Raw genomic sequence first — 17,017 nt, 5'->3', positions numbered from 1 at the left:
GCTCTTGTCAGAGAGCAGATTTCACACACAAACACAAAATAAAAGCAGGAACACAACTTTTGATCATTCTACATTGATGTTTACTCTTGTTTCCTGTAGCCCCAGGTGACAAATCTGTCCTTTATATAGGGGAGGACCATTGTGCTATCAACAAAGTCAACTGGACACACTTAAAACTCACGGCAGGTCTTTGCATTGGTGGCTTGTACCATACTAAGGAATAATAATCAGTAAGCAATTAGTTGTAAAACGATAAATATAAATTCAGAAACGTTTTTTCTGAGCTGAAAGGCTCGAAAGCAGGAGAATTTACAAGCAACTTTCTTACATATGAACACTTACGCCAAGAAGGGAGATGTTGGAGAAGTCAGTCCCTTCGAACACAAGGGCTTTTGTTTCACCATTCTCTGAGCTCTGAAGAATTTTTTTATTTAATTTTTATTTTTTTCTTCATTTAACTTTGCCAGCCTGCCAGCTGGGTGTAAGCCAGAAGGGTTATCCAGTCAGACCTTACTGCGATATATTTACAATGGTAGTGCATCTAAGGTTTGTTTATTTCGGGATTAAAATTCAAATGGCTAGAATCATTTAAATAATTAAAGGACAATCAGAAAATGCCATGAAACCAAACAAATCAGTAAAAGTCATGGAAACCATCAGCAATATTTAATTCAGAAATTCTCTTTGTTAGGGAACTTAGCTGAAAGAAAACAGCTGGATGTAGTTCAACCCTCTAAATTAAAAACAATCTAACAAGGTCTATAGGGATAACTCTTTCAGCTACATATTGGAGACCAGATTCACTTCTACCAAGTAAATGTAATAGCACTCAAAGCTAGAAAGGAAATTCCTCAGAACTGAGGTAGTTTCTAAGTATCAGCACATTTTCCAATTCCTCGCAAGGCAACTTAGCTATTTACAATCCATTTTTTCCCACACATAAATTTATAACTTTTTCAATTTTATGCTTCCATGATTTATTTTCTGAAGAAAAATAATCTAGCCAGAATATCCCTACTCTACTAACATCATGTTTTAATAAATAACTGGCTACTTCTAGTAAAATTAAGCCTGCAGGATTGTTTATACCAGCCAAGAATACTCCATCTTTATAGCTTTGCAGAAATTTGGTGTGAAAATAAAGTTGAATATAACGCTGACCCTGAGCTAACAAGTAATTAATGCTTCAATATAAAAATAGAAAATTATCCTTAAAACACAAGGGTGGAATAGAGCAAACCCTCTCTCTCTGGATTGCTCTTCTGGCCAGATCCCAGCATCCAGCCAGACCAAAAGGCTACCTAAAGCAGGAGGAGACGTGCAGAATAATTTTGAGTCTTTCCAAAGACTTTGTTTTCCCTAAACTATTTTAAAAATTATTTCATCTCTTTTCTTAAAAATATACATTTCTTTCATTAACGAGTTGCTGTTCACCACAACGCTGTTCCAACTGCGAAAGCACAGGTAGAGAGAGGAGGGTGTCTCGCGTAGTGCCGAAAAGCTACAGCCGCTGGGCATCAGCTCCCAGGAGACCAAATACATGGAAAAGGAGGCGTCTTCAGCCCTGCCAGCTCCTGCCTGCTCCTATTCAGATCTGCCTAAAACAGTGCCACAGGCGCTGCCTGCCTGCTCCTTCCCTTTTACCCCCATCGGAGAGGAACCAAAACTCTTGCAAAAACAAACCCAACACCACCCCGCCTCCCCTCCCACACAGTATTCCTTAAAAACAAAACAAAAACAAACAAACAAATAAAAAATTAATCCAGCATTCATCTAACAAACTTGCAGACAAGACACATGTTGGCATTTGGATCCACAACACGACAGGTTGCTTCCAAACGAACAAGTTTAATGCCTCATTCCCACGGGGGATGCACGTCGGGAACTGACCTACAGGAGTTACAGCTAATTGCAAGGATCCTGGGGAACAAACGACAACTCTTCTTAGCGTCTGTGGAATTCTCTATAGTCTCTTCCAATTTAACCAAACCTCCTGTAAAGAAAGTACAACCTGCTCCTGGCACTAACACCCTATGCAAATGGGGCACTTGGCACACTGACCAGCTCTGCCTTCACCTCCTGTTTTACCGCATAATAAAGACAAATTACTTCCACTTTCCAGATAAGGCAACTAACATAATGTGGATAAATGGGAACTACATGAAACATGTTTTCTGCTCCTTGGGCAATTACTTTTTCCCCGTAAGATAACATGATAAATAAAACTTGCTTCTGTACAGATATTTGTCATTTCAGAAACATACTTGTTACAGGCCAAGAGAAGACCCTGGGGTTTTTTTTTTGTTGTTTTTGTAAGAAATATGGTAAAATAAAATAAAAATTTTAAAAAAAAAAGGTGATAAAGACACAAATCAGAGCTAACTACAGGCTTGTATATACATTTTTGTTATCCACCTCTAACATGGACTCTTGGTGAACAGGACAGACTGGTAGTCCCCGTTCTTGTTATTCCCAGAATAGCAAGGGAAAAAAAAAATCATCAGTATCTTAAAACCAGTGGCAACATAGTAAAAACTGTACACTGTTGTCCATTAACTTAAAAAGCAAAGTCACTAGATGGTATAAAAGTGAAAGCAGGTGGCTTCTAAATTTGAGAATAAAGTCTTTTTTTTTTCCCCCTACGCTGCACAATTATCTCCATTGTCTTTGCATGGCCAAGAACAAAATGCTAAGGAGCAAGGCTGCTTGTGATAAACTGCTCCTGGTAGCAGCAGAAGTGTTCACGTTCTTATCACTCTTGTTGGAGTTCTCAGTGACTTCGGTGGCATTGAACTCGAACTCCGGGGAGCACTGCTGGAGATCACAGCCGCTGCCGCTCTCCTCCCCGCTGCTCTCCTCACCTGCGGGAGACAAACACACACTGTCCTCCTCTGCCATCTGCAGCGCCAGGCTTCGCTTGCAGAAGGCAGCAGGGGGAAAAAAGAAAGAAGGCACACGCGTGGATGTTTCAGCATTTATGAGATGTAAGCGCTGGTCTTCTGGTTAATGCGAATTCTCCGTGCTGTTTATCACACCCACCCACGCTGATGGATGAAATGCCGGACACAAGCTTGCAATGTGCACTCGCAGCCCAGAAAACCTACTGGATCCTGGACTACATCACAAGAAGTGTGACCAGCAGGTCGAGGGAGGTGATTCTCCCCCTCTGCTCCGCTCCTGTGAGACGCCCCCCGCAGTACTGCATCCAGCTCTGGGGTGGCCAGCACAAGAAAGACATGGAGCTGTTGGAGAGGGTCCAGAGGAGGGCCATGAAGCTGATCAGAGGACTGGAGCACCTCTCCTATGTGGAAAGGCTGAGAGAGTTGGGATTGTTCAGCCTGGAGAAGAGAAGGCTCCGTGGAGATGTTATAGTAGCATTTCAATAAAGGGGGCTTATAAGAAAGATAGAAACAGACTTTTTAGTAGGATCTGTTGCAACAGAAGAAGGGGTTATGGTTTCAAACTAAAAGACGGTAGATTCAAACTAGATTTAAGGAAACTTTTTTTTATGATGAGGGTGGTGAAACACTGGAACAGGTTGCCCAGAGAGGTGGTAGATGCCCCAGCCCTGGCAATGTTCAAGGTCAGGTTGGACGGGGCTCTGAGCAACCTGATCTAGTTGAAGATGTCCCTGCTGGTTGCAGGGGGGTTGGACTAGACGACTTTTAAAGGTCCCTTCCAACCCAAACTGTTCTATGATTCTATGGGAATGACCCTCCTCGCACAGCCTGCCAGAGATGCCGGTTCCCACCCTCTTTACTAAGATGCTTACCCATAGCTGAAGCTTAACCAGCTACCCCGTGTTAGCATGAAATCCAATTAAAAAGGAAAAAAGAAAAAGCAAAAGGCGAACAATAGCAAACGTACTTATGTCAATGAAGTCGACATCGTTCCCACTGTACGCATTCTTCAGCTTGTTGGTCATCACCCGCAGAGCCATGATTTGCCGGCGAATCACCATGTCTGGCTTGGTAATATCAACTTCTACCTCCGGGTTATTCACTTGACTTGCTAAGCCATTTCCAGTCACTGCAAAGTCATACCTGAAAAGAAACCGTTCCTGCTGGTACGGGAGCTGCAGCTCGGCGGGGTCCCATGCTGAAGCGTGACAGCATGGGAACTCAGCGATGCCACCCCCATTTTCAGCTTGGGTGATATCCTGAGCCCAATGTGATCTTCCCACGTGCTAACCCTCACGGAGCCCTTCTCCGGCTCCTTACCCCATCTCCCCTCCCTGCGACCTGAGCAGCACGTGGAATTAAACACTGTTTTCATATACCCTGTGCCACAAAAGGAAGGGAAAGACAATTTTCTCCCCAACTTGAAAAGAGAAGGAAGATCTGGGGTTTACAATAATAACGGCTTACAATAGCATAAATCAGCTCGCTGCAGGCCACAGAGCAAAACAAGCTGCTGAGATGCCTTGATGCCCAGTTAGATGACACGTTTGGGAAAACAACCTTTGGGGCCATAGTTATACGAAAGAAACCTATAGTAATTGTTGGAGGCAAGAGTGTCATTCTGGCTTTGCATAATGCACCTTAACCATCAAGCTGGGGTATTAAATGTGTACGTCTCACCACGCAGACATGAGATGCAATTTCCCTAATAACCCCAGCAGGAGAAACATCTGTGATGTTGAAGGTGAGATAACGTAACCCCACGCATTGAAGCAGAGAAGAGCCTGAGGAGGTGTGCGTGCTCAGGTCTGAACACACGTACAGCCTCTTGGTTTAAAAGAGAGACCGAGCAACAAAACTCAAATGAATACTTCTCCTGAAACAGGTATTTGGAGTATTATCTTATAGAGTAGGGATATGACACTTGTTTTCTCCCCTCCTCTAATTACCTGACTTGCAAGAAAGATCACTGTTTAACAGAAGAAAACATTACTTGTCTTAGTTATGATGCCAGCATCAGTATCACGAGAGAGAGAGAAAATCCTTTAACATAATCTACTGATCCTGGAGACCAGGCAGTAAGATCTAAGCATACATTTTAAGGGGGATGCTCAAACCTTGTCCTGTATATGGGAGGGTTTATTATTATTATTGTTGTTGTTGATGGTTTTGTTATTATTTGTGATCAATATTATGTTGCAAAGCCAGAGAGAGACCAAAGCGTGGAAGCCTACTGAACTTTTAGCTTATTGGAGCCACAGAGAAAATAGAAACAGCGAAGCAAAATATCTTGTACAACCCACATGAGATGTCCAGCCTCCCCTCTGTCTCCTTGCCCGTGCTGCCGAGGCTCCATCTCCCCTCCTTACTGGTGCTGGCCCTCATGCACACTGGGGAAATCTGCTGTGAAAATCCCCACACAAGCTGCTGATAAACAAGACCTCAGAAGGGGAGAGGGCCCTCTCTTGTCACCGAGACCCAAACCGTTGCCCTGGCAGAGCAAGGCAGAGTTTCAGGCACACACAGAACAGTGCAAAATGTACGTGGTATGGCTTAGTCCTGTGCCCCAGAAATATCAAGGTCAAAACCTGCTATTACTTAGAAAAATTATTGGAAAACCCTGGATGATTTTTTTTTTAATGAAACATCTTGGATTTTGCTTATTTCCTCAGTAAGCAAACAGAAAAAAAGAAACTTCTATTTCCAAAATAAAAGTTAAATAGTTACATAAACCACATGACAGAAAACCTTTGGCTTATTCATGTGCTGGTAATTTCTTCCTTACAAGAAAAAAAAAAAAAGTTTTGTAACTATTTTTCCACAAAAAGCATACATGAAAACCACTGGCCCCCTTGTGCCACTGACCTCAGCAGCAAAGAAGAGGACCCATCACCAGCCTCCATCTCCCCCTGCCCTTGCTCAACAAGGAATCCAGCAATAGCTCCTGGTAGAAACAGCCATGCAATGGGGCAATGGGGTCACTGGGGCTGTCAGACAACACGAGCATCTTCGCTCGGTGGCCGTGGTACAGGATTTTGTACAAATCACCTCCCCAAACCCATGAGCAACGAGTACGAGGTTTAAGTCCAATGAGAGATGCCATATTTGGGTATCTAGACTCATTTCTCTCCTTTAAAACAAACCACCATGTAGAGCTTGGACAACCCTTTAGCTTTGCACTCAAGCTCTGCCATCTATAAAAAACAAGGGGTAACAGCAGCAGCCTGTCTCGGGGGAGCTGGGGTCACTCCTGCAGGAGAAGGGGGCTCGGGGAGACGGGCTGGCACGCTGGGAAAGGCTGGGGCAAGAGGAAGAGAGTTAACCGGGGGCGGCAGCATGGCCAAACCTGCTCTTGGCGCTCCCGTTCCAGCACTCGTTCTCATTGACAGTGCCTACGGACATCTTTTCATCATTGCAAATGTTGCCAGGGAGAGATGACCAAAATTTTTTGGCTTGCTTCAGCTTCTCCTTCACATCAGTAACCTATTAAATAAAAGAAAAAAAGAAACATAGGACATAATCCAGAATACCAAACGCTCATTAAAAGTGAAGCTGGAAAGGTATTTTTTATCACAACAGACGTGTATAGACCAGATCTTCAGGCTGCATGTTTTGATGGTTGATTTACTTTTTTAATACAAAATTAAACACCGCTCCTCAAACACATATTACTCATAAGCCAAGCCTTTTAACAGGCGCTTTTCTGACATAGACGCGTTGAGGTAATTCACGTCTAGAGCCATGGGCAGATTACACCCCTCAGAGAGTTTAAGACAGCCAAGGAATATTAAGAAACCCTATAAATTACAAATGGAAAATTATATGCTGCGGTACAGGGGTGCAGAGCACCTGCGCAGCACCGGCAGGACCAGGCACTCACCAGTCGGTCCAAACTCGTGCCGGCGGCTGTAGTTGGCCGCTCCTCTGGGTTGTAGGGTCTGAAACGAGCGCTGAAACCGCTTTCGGAGATGGAGCGAGCAGTCCGGCCCTGGGCAAGTGTTTTTGGCTGGCCACATCCCTGGAAAACCTATGTGAGAGAAGGAAAGGGTTTTATGAAATGGGTGGTCACAAGAGCCTCCCTTCTCCAGGCTCCAACCAAGCCCCTGACCAACATAATACATCAGCTTTATATATACTTGAAAGGACATTAAAGAAAAAACATACTGACGAGAATAGGGGAATAAAACACATTGGATAAATAAAGCCCAAGCGTCCTGTCGGCCCATTTACCTTCTGAGACACCTGCATGCTGTTCTCCTGCATGTTCATGATTGCATCGGAAATTTTCACATCAATGGGGTCCATGACTGACTCGATATTGAAGGGACCCTCCAGCCTCTCCGCTACCAGCAGCATCGAATCTGACACAAAGAGAGAAAAAAAGGCTTTTAATGGAGGAGCTTCAGGAACAACAGATAACAAAGGTCACAGATCGAGCACATAGGCATTAACAACTGCAGTGTCGCTTCTGATCAGTACACATCTCCAGGAAACATTTTGCTCCGTTCCCAGACCCTACAGCTTCAGCAGGCACTTACAGCCTGCCAGCACCAAGCCACAGGATGATAGGCATCAAAAGCCACATTAAAGGAGGGAGAGCCATCGCAGCCTGCCAACAGGCAGCCTGTAATCAGCTCCTCCCATTAGAACAAGCATTACTAACACCCTCCTCTCCATGCTCGTTTATTAAAGGTTGCCTTGTATCATTTGTTTTTCAAGACTGCTTTCAAAGCCAGTGGCTTCCTCATGCTGGTCCTGAATGCAAGAGACCAATGCAAAAGGGCCCAAGATGATCATGGCTGCCATCTCTCCCTTAAGGAAAGCCACAGGCTTTGCCGTGCCTGGGGAAGCCAAAGGATGGCACCTTCTGGCAGGACACGGTCAATTTGCACGAGGGAGACTGCATGAGGCCAGGGTAAGCGCTGTGCACTAATGATTATTTGGCACATCCCTAGGCAAGGGGAGATGGAAAAGTCCCTCAGCCAACACCAGGTCGCTCTTCCTGTGCCGACACGCACGTCTTCATCAAATATATCATTAAATATAACAGCAACTGAACATCCACTACTTCCTCTGGGAAATTATTATTAGCATTAAGGCTTTCACCCTGCACTGCATTTAAGCCCTCTGTCTGGTTCTCCCCTAGAAGGTCCCTCCAGGTACACGCCTGGTGTAAGCACTCGTCTCTTCTCGCCCAGCGCAACCTGTATTTAACGTTAGTTTCCACTGCAGTCCCTCAGTCCCAAAGCACCCCGTTTGCTGGTCTCCTCTCCTGCGTCACTTCATGATGCTCTGCCACAAACGCATCATTTTCCAGTTGCATTTAACTCTTCAGTTTTTCCTAGCCTGTGTGACGTGGGAGGCCAGGGCACAACGGCCCCTCCTGCCCCGAGGAAACCCTCTCCCCAGGAGCTCCTCCCTGCTCCCAGGGATACGCCTGCTCCCCTCCATTAAGGAGAAATGGGTGGTTCACAGTCAGTCTATTAATTTCTCTTGAAAAGTGTTTCTCATGACATTCATCCTCCTCCTAAGCGCAGAAGGTACTTTCAATAAGCAGAGAACTTCTGTGGACTCCAGCTACCTGTTAAAGCCCTATGAAGATATTCCACATACTCAACAATTTGGTACTAGCTCTGCCTTAGTGTTCAAATCACGTTAAACTACACTAAAAAACCACAAACTGATGACAAATATACAGTTAAGCTACTTGTGTATTTAAAATAAAATATAATAATAGTAATAGTAATAATAATAATAATGATAAATAATCAAACACCAAATACACACACCCCCCCCATGAACTGTGGACGCCTTCCTAGCCTGTAAATCCACAGACAACTCAATATTCTAAAGATTTGCTGGGTGTTAGTTAAAGGTCTATCAGTCGATCAACCTATCCTAAACCCAACGTCAGCCAGGACTCCAAGGTGCGGGTGTTTGAGGAGCAAACCCTGGGAGGAGCTGGAGCCCCCCGGGAAAGCCCCTCGCCCCGCAGGCACACACCATCAGCATCAATGACGGAGCTGTTGCAGGGCATGGTTGCAATTTAGCCGTCAGGGACTACAAACAGGTCTGAACTAAATGTATTTTAGAAAAAAAAAAAAAAAAAGGAAAAAAAAGGTAATAACAAGTGAAACAAAGAGTCTTAGACTGTATTGTGGTGGGCTCCAATAAAGTGATGCTTCAAATCTCTGAGTAATGACTGCTAGCATGAATATACCATTGTGCCGGAGGGGAGAAAAATGCTTTTGATGTGCTACCAAATGGAGACTTTTGTAAACAAGTGGAGCACAACTTAAATGTGTTCATCATTGTCAAAGCTTTTGGGGTTTTTCATGCACATAGAGAACATCCTGACGCAGTTTGCAGGAAGCTGCTTATTTCAAATAAAAATATTATGAATAGACAGATACTAAACCACACAAAATGCATAGGGTGGGGGTTTTTTTCTAAAAAAAAAAAAAAAAGAAAGAAAGAAAAATAATTTCATTTTGTAACTACTTAATTCTCTGAGTGGCCAGGAAAGGCCGCAGATCAATAAAGTGTTTGTGAAAGACTGAAAGGAAACATAAACCCCAATTCTTCTGGCTGTTTGGCGTCTTTGTAAACTTTGAGCCGGGCAGGCCATCCACAAGACCATGGGAATGTAGAGCGAATTGGGTCCTTTGTTAGCGGGGGTGCCATGGCGTTACAAGTATCACAGCCCAGGAATGCAGCCTCCGCTTTGACTGCCGATAGAGAAAATGCATTCGGCCTCCAGCAGAGCTGCCAAAGCTGGCGAGAAAAGATAAGGAAAGTAATAATTGCCCTTGGAGAATATATTCAACTGGAGCTCTTTGGGAGCTGGGATAGATACCGGCAAGGAGCACTAAATGAAATAAACTTTCATTAAAAAGAAGGGGGGGGAATGGAGGGATGAGGCGCTCTGCCTCATCTATAGTTTTGATTTTGGGGGCATCCTGCAAACTTTTACCTCCCACCAGGAGCTGGCTGGTGTCCCCAGCAGCAGTGGTGGCGAGCAGCGGTTCCCCCTGGTAGCCACGTCCGACATCAGTAAGGTTGGCTGGGCTTCAAGTTAACGCTAGCACCGCTGCACCGACACCAGAAGTGAAGCTTTGGTGCAACTTGTCTCCCCAAAAGATTTTCCTCTTCTCTCCCCAGTATTGGGAGAGAGGAGTTGATTATAAATATCAATTATTTTGCACCAGCTCTGGTACAAAATAATTGATATTTATAAGCCGCGGTGAGGTGGCTCAGAGTTTTATCTGCTCTGCAAATAAAAGTCTGGCAGAGTGAAAAATGTACCCTAGCCATTTATTACAAACACACAGCATGACAAAGACTGTCTCTCCTCCCTGTGATGGGGAGATAGAATTGGATTTGGGAGGGGGGGAACTCAACCCACACCATATAGCACCATCCGTTAAAGACCCTTTTCCTCCTGCATACATTTGTCCTTGCTACTGGCATTGAGACAATCCTTGGCGACAAAGCACCTCGCTCTCATGAAGGAAAGCAATTCTTTCGCATTGTGCCACCAATAATCAGAAACCCACATCTTCAGCCTCACTGTCTGACTTGAAGAACAAAAGGCAGTTTTCAGTCTTAACCCCAAGATCTGATTTAAAAGGGGAGGGAAGGAGGGGGAAGACCTTGACCATTCATTAACAATTTTTTTTTTTTTTAAGGGGAAAAAATTCTTTGCACACAAAGTAGTACTCCAAATATGTATATGGAGCCTGAATTCAACATCTTTGAGCAGAGTAAACCTTTGTGGGGAGGGGGGGGGGGGGAAATCATGAAAAGGCACTGGAGATTAACACTGTTCATTCAGGAAAGCTCCAACCCCGGCAACAGCTTGTTTGAAACAAAGTGTACCCCTGTCTAATTGGTGTACAACTGTGTCAGGAACAGAGGGCGAAATAATTTAAAGATAGTTAAATGGGAGAAAAGAGTACAATTTGGTCATTATTTCATACACTGCAACTTTAAATGGTAGCATAAAGTCTTTTTGACTTGAAAAACCTACGAACTTTACATCTCAGTTTGGGAAAGCTTTATACAAGCGACTTACATATAGACCCAGTAACACATGCGCGTGCATATTTTATATGCACACGCACCCAAATTCATACATACTTGCAGCATTTATTGCAACTTCTCCCATTTAACTATATTTAAATTATTTCACTACGTTCAAAATCTGTTTTTGATATGTAATAAATCATCATCATAACTTTGTATTTAAACCCATGAAGCAAAATAGCACTGAGCACATGCAGGTGGGTTTGCTGTTGTGGGGTGGTTTTGGGGTAGTTATTGATTTATTTATTTAAACCTTTAAGCACGCACACACAAAGGACATTTGTGACACATGTCCTGCCCCAAACACCAGATCTATTTAATTTAATTTGCCTCAAGCGGCAAAGTGAGATAGAAACCAAAATCTGCAACATCACCAGCACCTGTTCAGTTACTAAAGTGACTAAAGAAAGAAAGGCTTAAGCTTTCGGTATCCCTTCTCCGCTGCAAGAATCAACCCGGAGTGCAAGAAACAAGCAAGTACTGCCAATAAATGTAACGAAGCTTAATACCATACTTAAGTAATGAGTGGGCAAGAAGCCCTTGGGGAGGAAGCACAGCAAGAAGAGAGCTTTGCTTCCAACCTGGAATCGCATTTATTTATTTAGTCTTGTTTAATAATCTTAATTATTGTATGCAGTCCCTGATCAGTCTCCTGTGACAGGGGCTCACTGGCTTCCCCCAAGGTTCGTTTTTAGCTGCATACCACCTACAGCAATTAGCTGCTTGTGCTTTTGTCTGTTTTCTGGCATTATGCCCTTCCCTTTCATGGGATTCCTCTTTTCTACTTGAACTAGATGTTTGCAAGTCTCCTGGCTTTCAGCTATTTCAGCAACAATTGTAGCTGAAATACTTAATATTCTCATGAGAAAGACGGCTGGGAGGAACAGGGGGGTGTCAGCCTCCCAGAGAATGACTTGGAAACCCAATTTAGTGTCACATTTAACTCCCTATATGGAATACACAGGCAAAAAAAAAGCCTTCTGAAAATAATACCCCGCAAACATCCAGTTGGCACGGGCAGTGAAGTGAAAAGCCAGTGCACAAACACGGGAAAACAAGTTCTAAGATTTAAATCTAGCCTGCAACGCCAATTATCAGCAATTTCCCTTTTTTTATCTCACAGCTCAATGAAAGGGAAATCTTTTCTTTCTAACAGTCTTTTTTTTTTTGCACGAGTGGGATGGGAAGAATACCACAGCCTTGTCAGTAGCAGCAGTACTTTACTTCATCACACATTAACTGGAGTAAAGCGACTGCTCCCAAAGGATGCTCATTCACAGATAAATCAAACCTCCTGGAAAGGGAGTACAAATCAAAACTTTTACCATTATCTATTGCCCGTGCCCCCAAAACACGATGCATCGCAAATTCTGCTGACCCTTGACCCAAGGTAGAATTTAACATTTCAGTCTAAATTTGTATCGAACAATACTGTTTATAAGCACGGAAGAGAAGCAACAAACAGGAGGAAGAGGATGGCAAAAGCACTCGCACAGCATCACGTAAGGCCTATCGACATTTCAAAAGGATGGTGGCCAAGTGCCAAGCAAGCTGTTTAAAAACAGATTCAGACACATGTCCCACCCAATTTTTTAATGTAAAATACAGGCCTACAGCTTTTCCCAAAGCTCACTGCGGCTGGCAGCAAGACTCCCAGACAGCTGAGCAAGAAAACTGGCTTCAGGAAGGACAGCTGTATGCTGACAACAACGTGTAAGGAGTAGTATAGGAAAAACAGCTTGCACACATGCTTGCTCCAGCAAGAGATGCTCCAAGTCTACAAGAACATGGCAGCTCCGTCCTCCTTGCTGCAACAGAGGTCACTGGCACAACAGAAGTCTCATTTATTTACAAACTAACGTGAACTGCAAAAGGAGTCTTGTATACAGAGGTGTGGAAGGAAAAACACCCATCGCAGACACCCAAAAAACCTGCTATAGCTCAGCACAACCACTCACAAGAGCTGTTTAGGTTGGGGACACAATATCGATATATATTCACATGCAGTTTTAACCCATATTGCCTTACCCATAAAGATATTCCACTCGGCATCTAAGTCGCCTTGGTTGGCCAAGCAGCCCCTCATGACGTTAAAGCAGTAGTTGTAACAGGGCTTCACCGACACCAGACCTCGGCAGTGTGGGCAGTACATCATTTTCAGCAGCGCTCGTGTACCCTGCGGTGTGGGGTTTACCTTTAAAAGAGAAAAAGGGGAAAGAAGATGACAATTAGCCCTCGGTCACTAAAGCAAAAGATTGCCACAGGTTTACCCCGGGGCTGGTGGGAACAGAGCTGTGCAGAGGAGATGCAATGGGGTCAGCCACTGCTGCCCAGTCAGAGCTCCTCGCTTACGTGGTCCAGGGATCTGGGGTGCAGATGAAATGGTTTGGCTCACCTCCTTGGGTGTACCTGCCACTCCAGGGGCACGGCCAGTCCCTCTCTCTGCAAAACATTATCTGCACTGCAATACACCCTGTGTATTGCGGGACCCCTCCCTGGGTTCCAAGGACAGGCACCCTGAGGGGACACGCAGCACCCGAGCTCAGGGAAGGCAGTAAAAAGCAACCAAGCCAAAAGGCGTAATGCAAGGCTGCTCTGCCCAAGCTGGGATTTCTCGGGAAAAAGTGGTCGAGATGGGATGCCTGCTGCTATCCCATCAAACCCACCAGGAGCGTGCCCTCCTCCTCCTCGGCTTTTCCGGACAATCGCCCAGCAGGCTCTCCAGCAGAGAGACCGGCTCCTTTATCTTACATTCAACTCCTGCAACACAACATTTACATGACAGATACCCAGATTCATTTACACTCAGCACCCATCACGCTAAAAAGTCCATTCCCCACAACCGAAGGTGGCGGCAGCTACAGCCCTGCAAGCTGAGGACAAGCCAGGAGGACCCTTGAAGCCAACGTGCCGGTGATTTTGCAGCGCTGGATGTGCAAGTGGAGCTATCTGCAGCAGCGTCACCCCCTGAGCCCTCGACAGGGCTATTTTCCAAAGTGACTCATGGTCATTCATGTTTGATTCACTCTCTGGCCCAGCTTCAAAACATCCATTGAAACCATTTCCACCCAGCCGGTCTGAGAAGCATTGGCTTCAGCATTTGCGTACTAGTGCAGACCACGTGGTGGGTCCGTCTAAAGCACTAAACAGAGAAGCTCCCTCAAGAGTAAGTTTAAGTGTTAATTAGCCACACATGGAAATGGAAAATTAAGATGTGATCAGAGATACGCTGACAAAATAGAAGCGGTCTCTGGTGTTTTAAGCAATGTGCTTGAGACTTCTTGTAAGGCATTTGTGGAGAGCGCTCTAAATAGGTTATGATCCAAGACCGTGCTGAAGGAGGAGACACACACGCAGCGCCAAGGAAGAAAGAAGTCATTCAATACAAATGGCTGGAGATGTAGATGGCCTCCACATCATATCTGCTGGAGGTCTGGAAACTGACTTCATGGCAGAGCTGATGACAGGACTGAATGGAGATGAACGTATGCAAGGAAGACCTGGTGCCACACACACACTGAGGACCTCACTGTTGTGAAGCTCATCTCAGCACGAGGGCTATGGAGAAACTGAACAGGATCTTCTAGTGCAAAAACTAGTTGGCAGCACATGAAACTAGGAGGCAACAGATTTTAACAAATACAAACCAGAAAACAAAAAAACTCACTACATAATCAGGCTGACTTTGCTAATAACATCAGCAGATTTTTATACCCTCTTTTCTTACGAAAAGAGATGAAAGATAAAAATCTGCTGTGTTTCTGAAAACTCCAGAAATACCATGGTTTCTCTTCAGTAGGCAAGAAAACTGGTTAGAAAGACATAAGGACAATTTTCTGCAGCTTATAGAGCTCACTGCTGGATTTTGGCTGGCCAGCAATGTTCATTCAGACATTGCTTTACCCCTCTTTTGTCATCTTTACCCCTCTTTTGTCTGCGAGGAGCCTGTTTGGCTGAGGAAATGGAAACTCAATGTAGAAAGCTGTTTGCGGTAGTGGGGGAATCTGATTCAGATGCTTCAGACCATATATACATACATATATATACCCACACTCTCTTATATATATATTTTATATATATATATATATATATGTATACTTGGAAGGCGCAGCGGGAGCCCCAGCAGAAAGCTCCCTATCAGGGCAGCCTGGCTTTAAAGCAGAGCTAGTTCAAACACTGGGAAGAGCTCAAGCAACAGAAACCAGCTAAATCAGATGATTTATAGTAGGAAAACTGAAAACAGACAAATGTAAAGGTATCATCTGCCATCCAGATGGTGCAGTCCTTGCATAACAAAAAAGTTGCAGGGGGGGAAGAGGGAACTATACAACATCTCACACCCAGAGACAGAGCTCTGAAGGATGCCCCAGTTTAGTAGTCGAGTTGTTTCTCTGACAAAAACCTCTTCCCAAGACACTTGGTGGTAGGTGCCAGGACCTCCGTGCCTCGACCTGAGGCTTATCAGCAGATCCCAGCCATCCTAGCACTGCTGGCCCTCAAAGAAGTGCTCTGCATCCTCCTCGGGAATAAAATTAGGAAAAGGTTGATAGCACCAGCCACGTGCTATAGCAGTTTGAAGTGGAATGAGGAGCTATCATAAAAAAACTCCAGCTTTATGAAAGGAATTGCATGGCAGTGTGTTGCAAAAAATCCCCGGCAGAGCAGCAACCCAGGAGGCACCTTCCCATCTTAGGTTCCCAGCTCGCCCCACGAGCACCAAGTGGCTGCAACCCTGCAGCATCCACCCTGCTTTGATATTTCATAGGGGTTGATCTTTACGAATCCCAGCAGATGCAGGGGAAACCGAAGCCGCTTTCCCGCATTCCAGGGCAGATGACACGGGACGGTCGCTTGAATTAGGTCCTTTGAACAAAGACCCAGGATGATTTTAGAAGTAAATGAAGTTTTGCTTCCTTCCCTATGTAGGTTTGTGGCTCTGAGCCCTACACAGAGCTGAGCAGAGGGTGACAGCAAAGGGGACGATGGCAAGACAAACCTCAGCCTGCAGCCACTGTCGAACCAAGCCCTAACTAGTGATGGATGTAACCCAGGCGGTAGCTGTTAGTTTGCAATATAGCTGTAGGAGAACAGGAGAACAAAGGTGAAATTCATCAGTCCAGATCTGGCATTTTATGGTGTCAGAAAGCAACAGGAAGGCACAAGCAGAGATCGGCTCTGAGAGAGAGTTTTGGGGAAGATTATGAGCAATTACACCTTGTTACAACAATGATAAATGCTTAACTGCTGCATATCGCTGCAAGAACCTCAACCCCTGGCGAGGGGCCCGTACCCAGTCCAGACCAATTCTGGATCTGTCGCTGGGCTGTGCCATATGTTGCACTGGCAATTCGTCACAAGCTTTTAATGTGCGCTGTGCCACGCCAGGTGCAAGCTCTTAAAACACCATTGTATGTAACAGTAAACCCAGATATGCTTTGTTCTGGGGTTGTGTTTATCTTGGAAAGCAACTCAAGTTCATTCAAACTCTACTTTAGAATGACCCTCAAAACCAAATAATCTCCTTTCCAATAAAGCAGAGTCCCAAAGAAAGCTTTATTTGCTGAAGAGGATTTACTCTGGTAGATTGAGCCCAGGTAGTGGTACACTGTAGTGCACGTACCCTGTAAAAGCTTATAATAGAAGTAAATGCACTCCAACCCCTTCCTTTTATCTTCTGAAATTTATTTCCTTTCCTGGTGTTCCATGCCACTGCAGCAATCCATCACCCTGCGGTTTCATCATGTAAATTACAATTTGTCCACGTCTATATGCTTTGTCAAATGTGAAGATTAAAAGCTGCTAACAGATGTGTTTGGGCACCAATCTTCACATTCGTATCAAACTTGCTCCTTAGAAATACGTATTTGCACACAATCCACAAGAAATAAGTGAAAAACAAACAGTTCTGGGCTTAATTCAAATGTTTCATATCATGTTTGCTGAGATACCCCTCATCTTACATTTAGCAGTGAAGATGCAAATGATGTTCTCCTGGTAAAATAAAATCTGGTTTTGCTGGTACCTTGTCATAT

General features: G+C 44.6%; 1 protein-coding gene across 1 annotated transcript in view; it reads right to left on the bottom strand.

Annotated features, from left to right (window-relative positions):
* Nucleotides 1–643: 643 nt before the first annotated feature.
* Nucleotides 644–17,017, bottom strand: part of GPC4 (glypican 4) — a 69,547-nt gene continuing 53,173 nt past the window's right edge. Inside the window, exons 4-9 of the mRNA XM_054839450.1 lie at nucleotides 13,014–13,179; nucleotides 7,131–7,261; nucleotides 6,781–6,927; nucleotides 6,247–6,383; nucleotides 3,868–4,043; nucleotides 644–2,861 (exon numbers count right to left, since the gene is read on the bottom strand). Coding sequence (XP_054695425.1) covers nucleotides 2,653–2,861; nucleotides 3,868–4,043; nucleotides 6,247–6,383; nucleotides 6,781–6,927; nucleotides 7,131–7,261; nucleotides 13,014–13,179 — 966 coding nt within the window. The 3' untranslated portion in view covers nucleotides 644–2,652. The remainder of the gene's footprint in view (nucleotides 2,862–3,867; nucleotides 4,044–6,246; nucleotides 6,384–6,780; nucleotides 6,928–7,130; nucleotides 7,262–13,013; nucleotides 13,180–17,017) is intronic.

Source organism: Grus americana, chromosome 12 (genome assembly GCF_028858705.1).
Source record: "Grus americana isolate bGruAme1 chromosome 12, bGruAme1.mat, whole genome shotgun sequence".
Taxonomy (NCBI): domain Eukaryota; kingdom Metazoa; phylum Chordata; class Aves; order Gruiformes; family Gruidae; genus Grus; species Grus americana.
The sequence above is the reverse complement of the archived record's forward strand: the minus strand, read 5'-3'. Positions and strand labels throughout refer to the sequence as shown.